General features: G+C 48.2%; 1 protein-coding gene across 1 annotated transcript; it reads right to left on the reverse strand.

Moving 5' to 3' along the window:
• Positions 1 to 4,044: 4,044 nt before the first annotated feature.
• Positions 4,045 to 5,004, reverse strand: SPRY2 (sprouty RTK signaling antagonist 2; the record flags this gene model as incomplete). Its single annotated transcript, XM_080689834.1, has 1 exon — positions 4,045 to 5,004. One exon carries the CDS (start codon positions 5,002 to 5,004, stop codon positions 4,045 to 4,047), a length of 960 nt encoding a protein of 319 aa, XP_080545960.1.
• Between the last annotated feature and the right edge of the window lie 5,860 nt (positions 5,005 to 10,864).

Consider the following 10,864-nt stretch of genomic DNA (forward strand, 5'->3'; position numbering starts at 1 on the left):
AACCAGTCTCCAAAAGTTCAGACTTTTGCACGTACACTCTGGTCCTTTTGTATTTAGGAGAGGAAAGCAAACAGCCAGTTGTGGCTTGTAAGTCAAATGCTAAACCCATTAGACCTTTAAAATTTTTGATCTAGGTGCTCAAAACTAATAAATGACATAATACCTATCAACTGCCTATGAAATACCTCATGGTACTGAGCAAAGAGTGAATTCATTAATCTGACATCATCAATACCTTCGCGCGCGCACACACACACACACACACACACACACACACACATACACACGCCAAGTAATCCTTGGGACGGAAATGTACTAGAGGAAAGTCAGGCAAAGTTTGGTTGGGATTACTTCCCTGGCCTTGGCTTTCTTCTTTCAGACAATCCCCAGAGCAAGCTCAAACATGGCAAAAATTTGGCAGAGACTTGAAATCTCCTGAAAACACATAAATGAATGTTTTAACTAACAACAATCAAGTTGTCATTCTTAAATGAATCTCAAATACAGAGCACTGCAATATATATATATATATATTGCAAGGAAACTAAAACTAAAATTCTAGAAGTTTCTCTAAATCCTTAGGAGTCACATTTGCTCTGTCATTACACTTTTAATCTATCATCTCAAAATATTGCATTGCAAACTCACTGTACTTGTGATGTAAATTTAAGGTTTTTTTTTTTTTTTTTTTTGGTAATAGTGGGAATTGAACCCAGGGACATTATACTATTGAGCTGCACTCCCAGCCTTTTTTATTTTTGAAAACAGGGTCTTGCTAAGAAACTGCTCTGGCCTTGAACCTGTAATCCTTCAGTCTCGGCCCAAGTACTTAAGGTAACAGTGGTCTGCTACCGAACCCCTGAATTTTCAACTTCCGAGATTCAGAATTTGAGGCTGTTATTCCTCTGTATTTATCCCCAAATGTAATAAATCATATTTTTTTAACACTCTGAAGGAGACACAGCTGTTTCCAATCCATTTAGACATAAACATTTAATTTTTCATATTCTGAAAATGAACTCTACACTGGATCATAGACAAATTCAACATTTAACAGGTTAGTTGGAAGCTTCTGGAGAAATTCAACTTTCCTATTTATCTTTAAAGAAATTATTTTCATCAGGACTTCAAACTTACACCAAATCCTCTTCTAACTCCAGCTGACTTTCATATTGTATTTTCAAATCAGTGAGGTATGCTTCTATCAGAGATTACTTATTTACTTATTTGTGGTACTCGGGGATTGAGTCCAGGGGCATGCCATCTCCAATCTACATTCCTACTTCTATTTTATTTTTATTTCCCAACAGGGTCTCGCTACGTTGATGAATCTCACTACTTGCTGAGGCTACCCTCGAACCTGAGGTCCTTCTGTCCCAGCCTCCCAAGTACAGGGACAAGCATGTGCCACCACGCTCAGCAGACTATATATATATGCTAAATTACAAGGAAAGTCCTAGAGCCAGGCCTTGTGGTTCAAGTTTATAATCCCACCATTTGGGAGGCTGAGTCAGGCCAGTCTTAGCAATTTAGTGAGATTCTCAGCAACTTAATGAGACCTTGTTTCCAAATAAAGGCTGGGGGTATAGCTCAGAGGTAGAATGCCCCTGGGTTCAATTTCTAGTACCACACACACAAAATAAGTAAATAAACAAACAAGTAAATCAATTTTTAAAAAGCAATTCCTAGAGCAGCAGTCTTTGACTTGTGGAATGACTAATAATGAAAATTCCCAGGCCATCATGGGAAAAGGTTCTCAATCTACCTTTTCAATAGACACCCCATGGCATTTTCCACAAGTAGTCTATGGAACACTTTGAAAACTGCAACTGCAGTCCAGGACAATTTCAACTCTCTCATTTTCTATACCAAAAAAGCTCTCTCATGCATGTGGCAGTTTTGATGAATAAAGCTAATCAGTCCACATTTTTGAGTTTCGCAAATCGTAAACACTAGTCAGTAAGAAACCCTGCTTTATTTTTTAGCATTCTGATGCTTTTTAGCATTTCTGGTGCTTTCTTAGGTGAACTTTAAAGATACATGAGAATCAACATCCAGTGAGCATTTAGAATTCCCAAAGTTGAAGGTAAAGAGTAAATAATCTCCAATTTAATTTTGAGCTGCTTTAGGAAAGTCAGAGGAACTGAAGGTTCTTAGAGCAACCAGTGAGTTTAGGAGGCTACTTGGTTCCTTGAAAGCCATTTTTAAAATACAAAATAGAAGACAACCTGTACTAAGACCTCTTGACCCAAAAGAACAGGAAACAAGAGATTAAACAATAATGACAGGTAAATCATTTCCTAGACTTCCGGTGATTCTTGGCAGCCAGTAAGTTTGTACTTTTGGAAAGAAGAAGAAAAAAAAAATCACCAGCCACAAAGTGACTAATGAAGTGACTTAAGAAAACCTAATATTTGTCAAGATGGGCTTGTAGTAGCTTGCTGTCTTTGTTCCCAACAGACAGCTCCAAACACCCTGACTTTCTGCCATATTCTATCTTTACCTAGAGTAAAATTTAACATTTAACAATTTTCTGGATAATTTGATTAAATAAGTCAGGACTGTAAGTTGGCCTCTTTGGGGTTGAATTATGAGACCAACAGAGGATGAAATGTCATGATACCAAATACCCAAATCAAAACAAGTTCTATTTTTCATGTCTTTTCTAACATAAGGAATTTGGTCTGATGAATTCCTGAGTCTAAAATCAAATAGACCAGCAAAAACACAGCTATGATCGGCTAAGTCAAGAAACATTTTCAAGGAGGGCCGATCTGTGCACAGGAATACTCCACGCTCCGACACACAGACACCATTCAATAGATGTTTGTCGAAGTAAACTCGTTCCTCTAGTTTTTTTGAATTAGCTTCATGGCATTCACTCAAACTACTGTATATTAAGAAAATGCCTAACTGTAAGTCTTTGGGGAAATTTTTCTAAGTCTATCAGCTCAAACACAAATCAAACCAAAAAAACCCCTGCATAACAAAGGTAAGTTAGCAAAAAAGGACAATGGTAATGGCCAAAATAAGTTCTCATAGGATCAATACAGGTCACATAGTCAAACGTTCAGCCATTTTCTCCTGATAGGTAGAATTATCTCAGAAAACCGTCAAATCCACTTTCTGTTAAACCAGCAATTGTAAGACAACAACAATCCTACAGGTAAATAAAGCTGCTTCATTAAAATGCTGGTCTCAACAAAAAGGTGGTTTTTTGCATTGGAAAAAATAAGGGTAAAACAAGACAGAACAGCTCAGTTTAATTTCAAACGTTAATATATTTTCTATTTTATATTGAACATATGCATCTGTATCCCCTCATTTGCAGCAACTACCACATCCTCATAAAAGGGGCAAAATTTGTAAGATGCCTCTTAAAATAAATATTCTTTTTTATAAAATAATAAAACTTCAAATAAATATTCTTTACACTAAACAATATGTTGAAAAATTAGAAAATAAAGGTTGAATTTTACTGTAACTGTACAATATACATGAAGTCCAAAGTGAAATCAGAGTCTTACAATAAAGGCTTTCTGTAAGGCAAAATACAATCTAAAAACATACTGATTGATTCACATTCTTCCGAATGTACAACATATTAGTATAATATTTTGTGACTGTGCCATGTTGTATGGCACAACTTGTTTTTCACAGTTGCAAATATTATTGTATATACAAAAATATAGCACATTATCTCTGGAGAAAACAATGGGAAAAAAAAGTCATTTGCTAATTTACAAATTTTGCAGGGACTATTCACAAACAAAATCTTTGCCTAGGAGTGTTGCTTTAGCTTATGCAATATGTGGGTCACCAAGTTTTGTATCCCTTACTTTGAGCCCCATTAGCTGAATCCTAACAAGCATATCAGTTAAAATGGCACATGGACAAAAAGCATCTCACTGCAAACAGCAAAGAATAATCCCAACCCTCTACTAACAGTGCCAAGATTACAACTGTTTAGTTGGTTGCATATGTGTGTGTGTTAAAAAAAAAAAAGAACAATCCTTATTACTGTGATATTCCTGATTAATAATGCTATGTTGGTTTATCAAAGTTCCTGGGGGGGACAGTGGGAACTTTGCAGCAAACAGTGTTCGAGTTTTTGCAACGGCATCCAGGCCTGTTTACCCGGTCATAACACCCCTGGCACAATTTAAGGCAACCCTTGGCTGGAAGGTAACACCATAAACAAGGCAAAAAGAGGGACATGACCCCCATGGCCGACCATCGTGTACAACAGTGAGACTGGCTGCAAGAACACGGGTTGTCGGCACAGTTGTCCTCGTCATCATTAGAACAGTGATAGAAGAGACCTTTCACACAGCACACGCAAGTCCCATAGTCAATCACGTTCTGGGCCGAGCAAAGGCACTGCTTGTCGCAGATCCAGTCTGAGGGCAGGGGCCTCGGGTAGGTGCACTCCTTACACTTGCACTTGCCGCAGTCTTCACACCTGTAGGCGTGCAGGCCCAAATCTTCCTTGCTCAGTGGCTTAAGCTCACCTGGCTTGAGCTCAGATTTGGGCTGCACCCGGATTATTCCATCAGCCACTGGCCCCGAGGAGAAGGATGAGCCTAGCAGTCTCTGTTCCGAGGAGCTGCTGCTGGTACTGGTCCTTGTACTGCTCCGAGACCCTGAGCTGACCGTGCTGATGGACCTGGACAGAGGGGCTCGAGTGGAAGGATGGACGTGCACGTGCTGGAGCCGGGGAGGCTGGCGGTGCTCCTGGCGGTGCTCCGGCAGACCGTGGAGTCTCTCTTGTTTGTGCTGTGTGGAGGGGCGGGGAGCAGGCTTGAGTCCAGGTCTTGGGAGCACAGTAGGGCCCTCTGTGTACTCATTGGTGTTTCGGATGGCTCTGATCTGATCCAGAGATAAAACATGTACCTGCTGGGTGAGGGCGTCTCTCGGGTCAGGCTCCCCACGCTGCCTGCCACCGTCACGGGGCGCCGGCAGCAAGGGCTGCGACCCGTTGCCACTCTGAGCTCTGGCCTCCATCTGGTCTTGGCAGTGTGGTCACTCCAGCAGGCTTAGAACACATCTGAACTCCTGGGGGAACCAAGAGGAAAGAGACCGGGTTTACACTCTACATACTTCCCTCTTTCTCCACCCACCTGGGTTCACTCTACTTCTCACATCCCCCAGAGAAACAGGATTTGGAATAGCAGCAGGGAGGGAGGTGTTAGAACTGTCCTAGGATCCAAGCACGCAGGCAAATGCAAAAATGACTGCCGGGCACTGACAATTCTGTAACCCTGTAGTGTAGAGTGACCCAGAGTGATCTGAGAGTCACTTAGGTAACGATCCCTTAGTCAAATAAGCACATCATCTCGAAGGCCCGGGTTCAAGGTAAAAATTGCAAGAAAAGTTATGTTAGAGCTCTGTCGATATTTTCAAAAGCCAAATAGCTCTTCAAAGCTTGAAACACACTTAAGTTCTTCATGGCTATTTCTGCCTTAAACATCAGTAAATACAGCCTAGAAAACCTGTTTTTAGTTCTTTATATATCTGTCTTTACATCAAACACTTGCATGCCTTATCCAGGATTCTGTTAACTTTTTCAAATTCTGTAGGATGACTATCACATGCAAAGTGTTTGTCTCCCCAAGGACTGCTGGGAGTTTTGTGATTTCTAATAACAATTCAGAAGCACAAAGTTATAGGATTAAAAACAAACCACTCCAAATCCTATTAGGTACCAGAAACCCATGAAAGCAAACTTACACAACTAGCAACAAGACAGGAAATTATTTTTACCTTCTCAACAATGAGAATCAAATATAGCCTGAGAGCCTAAGAGAACCCCTTAGATCCTGTAGCTCAAAGGCTGTTCTCCTGTTTTAAAAGTATATTGAAATATTTCTGAAAAACAACCGAAAATATCAACCCACTTGTAGTCATAGGAAAAGTTTTCTAAAAATCCAAATGGCCCATTTCAAACCTAGCATTCTGTCAAGTGATCCCTTAAATTTCAGTCAGCCTTAGGTTTCAAAACTATCACCCCCATCCTTTACTTGGAAAATAGAAAGTAAAATAGGCAAAAGTGGATCTTTAGCCAATCTCTGCTTTTTAGAGGAGGCAGCCACAGCGAACAAGCAGGTGACAAACGCCTCGTAACTCAGAACAAGGCAGAGCTGGAAACCAGATCTCCTCACCTTCCACGGAATGGCAGACGAGGCTGCTCTGCCTCCACTCCGCTTATCGGCTCGATCTGCGCCCCAACACCGTCCCCAGCAGGTGGGACGCAGCCAGAACCCCGGGGGACTTTTCTCCAGGCGGACTGACGCTGTCCAGGGGCCAGGCTGCCCCCCCCCCCCCTGCAAAGCGTACAATCCCGAGACGCACAGCCAGGCAGGGGGCGCGGGCGCCTCCGCGGAGGACGAGTCACGAAACGCACTAGCACACTCCCCCCCGCCTCCCCCTCCCCGGCCACCTCCTCCAGCTCAGGAGAAGAGCTTCCAGCCCCAAAAGGGAGCCGCTCCAACGCCCCCACCCCGCAGAGGTCACGCAGCCCACCACCGGGCGCTTCTGCCAAGGCCCTCCAAAGTCCGGCTTAGGTTTCCAAACCCCACGTCCGGAGGCAGAAAAGCCCAGCCTTGCACACAACCGGGACACAGCTCTAGACCGCGCGCACTGTAACTCCCCAGAGCACGGACCCCAAGCGAGCTCTGTCCGTAATCTGCACACGCCTATTCTCCTCTTAGATCGAGAGAAACAAGAGATTTTTCTTTAAGTGGGGGGAAATGCCTTTTTTTTTTTTTTTAAGAGCCCCGCTGTACAAGCCAAGCGTGCAGGACCCAGATCCCTGGGCTGGAAACTTTGGGCGCAGATTTGCATGCAGTGAAAAAAGTAGCATCTTTGGCAGAAGAAAAAGTGATTTCTGCCGATCCCAGGCCTCCTTCTCCTTAGCCCCCGTTCCACCCCTCTGCGCTCTCCCAGATCCTCCCTCCCCTTTGAAAGTGCTTTGAAACCCCCATTAAGAACAGTGTGTGATCAGACTAAGGATTAGGGGGGAAAGGACTTCAGCACTAGGGTGGGGCAAACCGACACAGAAACCGCTTTGTAAAAAACGCACAAGACTCCAAATTAAGAAAACAGCAACAACACAAAAGGAGAGTGGGGAGGAAAAAAAGAAAACACACCCCCCCCCCAAACTAGCCTCTTTTGCCACCTACTTTCAGGTCATGGAAAACGATCGCGACCACTTGATGACTCCCTTCCTGTGCTGGGTCAGACCAAGTGTCCAAAAATAAAAAAAAAAAAAAAATTTAAAAAAAAGCGTGACCCAGGTCGACCGAGTAGAACGGAAAAAAGAGAAAGCTGTATTTCCGAGCCGCAGAGACCAGGCGCCAGGCTGGGCGCCGCTCCCACCCGCACCGGGTAGTCTGTCCACACCGGGCAGAGGCGGGGGCTCCCGGCGTCCGGCACTGTCTTTTTTTTTCTTCACTCGTAGGATCTCATGCTCGGGCTTGGGGAGCCACCCATCCCCACCGGCGCCCCCTCCGCAGGGGAGGCTCGCCCAGAAGGAACTTTGCCTTCCTCCGAGAGGAGGCACAGGTTAGAATCGCGAGCGCCTGCAAGGGCGACCTGGGAAACACAAAGTGCTCTCCCTCGCCTCCCGCTCTCGGCCGGTGCAAGGCTGGGAGCAGAAGCCAGCGAGCCGCCCTCCGCCCCAAATCCCCGAGGGCGCGGGGGCGCGGGCCGGGGGCTCCGGGCGCACCCGGCAGCCTGGCCGGGGCAGGCCGAGGCAGACCCGCGGGCGGCTCCCCAGATCCCCGCCGGCAAGCCCGACCCACTCCCCAGCCCGCTGCACCTACTCCATGTTGCCCGGAGCCGGGGGAAGAGCCCGCGCGCCTCACCGTGATCGCGGCTCTGCACCAACCCCTCTCCCTCGGCTCCTCTTCTCTCTGCGCTGTGCAAATAAATCCGGTCCCGACGCAAACTTTACTTTCCAAACTCTGTCTCGGGATCAACTTCCGAGCGCGATCGGGGGCGAGTCGAAGAGAGGAGAGGAGGGGAAAAATTAAAAAAAAAAATAATAAAACCCGAGAGAAATTCAGAGTCCGGTTCCCTGGCCGAGGAACACTCTGGGGTTCGGAGCTGGAGGCGCACGCGGAGTCTGTCCTCTCTCTCTCTCTCTCTTTTTTCTCAATGAACCAGAGGCCGAAGCGCCCACGGCGAGTCTCGGATCCCGGCCGACGGGCGATTGAGAAAAGGGCCGGCCTTACAAAGAAGCCGGCGCCGGGCCGCGGCCCCGGTCCGGGCTGGCTGCGGCGCGCGGCTCCGGGCCGTGCAGACTGGGCGGCGGGGCGCGCGGCGGCGAGGCCGAGCGGGGGCGCGGCGCGCGGGGGCGGGCGGGGGCGGGCCGGGGGGGCGCCGCGGGCCCGCGCCCTCGCCTTTCCGGAGGAGGCAGAGCGCTCTGCGGCGGCCGCGGCAGCAGTAAATGGCGTCATGTGGATCCGAGGCGGAACAGAGCAGTTGTTGTCCCAGAGGATATATCGCATCCGGTCCCAGCTCATTGGCTCCGCGGGGCTACATTCACTCACACCCCGCGCCCGCCGGCGCTCCGAGCCGCGGGAGGCTTGGGGAAGGGCAGCCGCGCCCCCGGCCCGCCGCCGGCCGCTGGGTTTATCTAGTTTCAAGGAAACCCTGACCTTAAGGCTCCCCCCGCCCCCCAGGCCGCGAGCGCCGGCCGTGGGGGCTCGGGCAAGACTTGGGGGACTTTTTCCTTGCTCCTGGGAAAAGGGGACTGAACATAAAAAAAAAAAAAAAGAACACCCTAATCCGGGCCGTGCAATGTTGGCATTAAAAATAATAATAAAGAAATAAGAACAAGTTGCAGGTTTTAAGACTTTTTTCCGGAATCCATTTCAAGGCTCCCTCTCGCCCCGGGTCGGTTCTCCCTCCCCGGGAGGGTGCCCGGGCGCGGGGGTGCAGCAGGGGGAGGGGAAGGGAGCGGGAAGTGAGGTGGGAGGGCTATTGGTTTATTCTTTGTCTACTGGATTAACCCGATTATACACCAGGCACCAGCACAAACCGCCTCCCCCACCTCGGAGCCTTGTACGGGAGGAACGGAATGCAGATTCGGGTTTCAAGTCCCTTCGGCTCTTGCCGGGATTTGCTTTGGATTGTGTCGACTTGTAGTTTCTCTGGTTATTAGACTTTTATTTTCAAGGGGCGTTATCCACCGAAGGAGGCTTTTTGAAGGTTTTTTTTTTTTTCCCTTTTACTGCTTTGCTCCACGCAGTAGCTGAAGGAAATTCTACAGTCTAAGGCTTTTCAATTAATTCTGCAGTCCTTACGCGATTAGTCGGGGAGACACCGCGAGCTTCCGAAATTGGGCGTGGGGGTGAGGGTGGGGGCGCTGCCTGCCCCCCTGCAGAATCCCTCCATCGCGTGACCAGGACAGTCATCCTTCATTTCCCACACTTTGAAGATTATAACTTTTCTCAAAAAAAAAAAAAGCTCCTATTGCCCACGTTGAAGGTGGACTGAATTTTTCCACTTGAAAAATAGAGTACTTAAGCATTTCACTAACTGCCGCTCACGTACGAAGAAGCGTGCCTGCACGTGGGCGCACCAGTGGGAAATCATAACACACACACACACACACACACACACACACACACACACCTCATGCCGCATTCGATCTAATGTTCTACAGACTGTTTTTACTTTATAGGGAAGTACCTGCTATGATAAGGTCAAAATTCCCGAATAGCACCTGCGATCTTGCACCATGCAGGCGAGGGTTAAGAGATTTTTCAAACAGGGTGCTACGGGGGAGGGGAAAAAAAAGAAAAACAAAACGTGGTGCTGGATTCCTGCAGCCCGAGCCCGCATGCGTTTGCAGCCGCCGCGCTCCGGCTGCCTTCCCCGGGTCCTGCCCTGCAGGGTCCCCGGCGCGCCCGGGCCCCGCGCTCTCCCCAGCTCTCTCCACGTTTCTCCGCCGCCGCCTGGGGTTTGGACCTTCAGCTGGCGGGGGAAGTGGCCTGCGTTATTTCCGGGCGCTGGGCTACGTCCTCCCACCCCTCGGGTGAGGTTGGACGAGGCTACGCTGGCCGGCTCGGCCGCGTCCCGGGGGCTGCGGGTGCAGGAGAGCTGGGCCTCTGCAGCCGCCGCGGTCGCCGGACGCCCGAGTCCACCAAGCCTCGGGCGAAGGCGGGCGCCGCCGCGCCCCTGGCCCGTCCGGCCACTAGGGGGCGCGCGCCCGGCACGCGGCTGCCGCTGCTTTCTTCAGGATGGGAGCGGGGCGGGCGGGGTTGCCTTCCAAAATGTGCATTAGGATGGCTGATTTTAAAATGTATAAAAGGACTTATTTATTTATTTATTTATTTACTTTTTGGGAATTGAACTCATGGACATTTTACCTCTGAGCTACATTCTCAGTCCTTTTTTTTTTTTTTTTTTGAAAACAGGGTCTCGCGAAGTGGCTGAAGTTGGCCTCAAACCTGTGATCTTCCTGTCTCAGCCTCCCAACTACTGAGAGTACACGCGTGCCACCAACATATCTACATTTATAGTATAAATGTCCCAGGAGGTGGTATTCCCTGTCATCTCCTGGGATACATTTTATTTTGAATGCGAAGGTGTACCTCCATTTGGAAGAACCCCAAGGTTTTACCAAGGGGGAAGGGTCTGGGGGTTAAAACCAGGTTATGCAATGCTAGTCAGGACTGGCCGCTGGTGTCTGGCCAGCAAGTCGCTGGAGCTGAACAGGTGAAAAAAACCTCCTCTCATCACCTGCTCAACCCCCTGCACCAGGTGGCGGCTTCTTAGGGGGATGCTGGAGCCTGGGCTGTTTTACCCCTGCGGGAGTTCTACAAAGATGTGGTTAGAAATCACAGCATAAAATGGA

This window comes from Muscardinus avellanarius, assembly GCF_963383645.1.
Source record: "Muscardinus avellanarius genome assembly, chromosome: 2".
Taxonomy (NCBI): Eukaryota; Metazoa; Chordata; class Mammalia; order Rodentia; family Gliridae; genus Muscardinus; species Muscardinus avellanarius.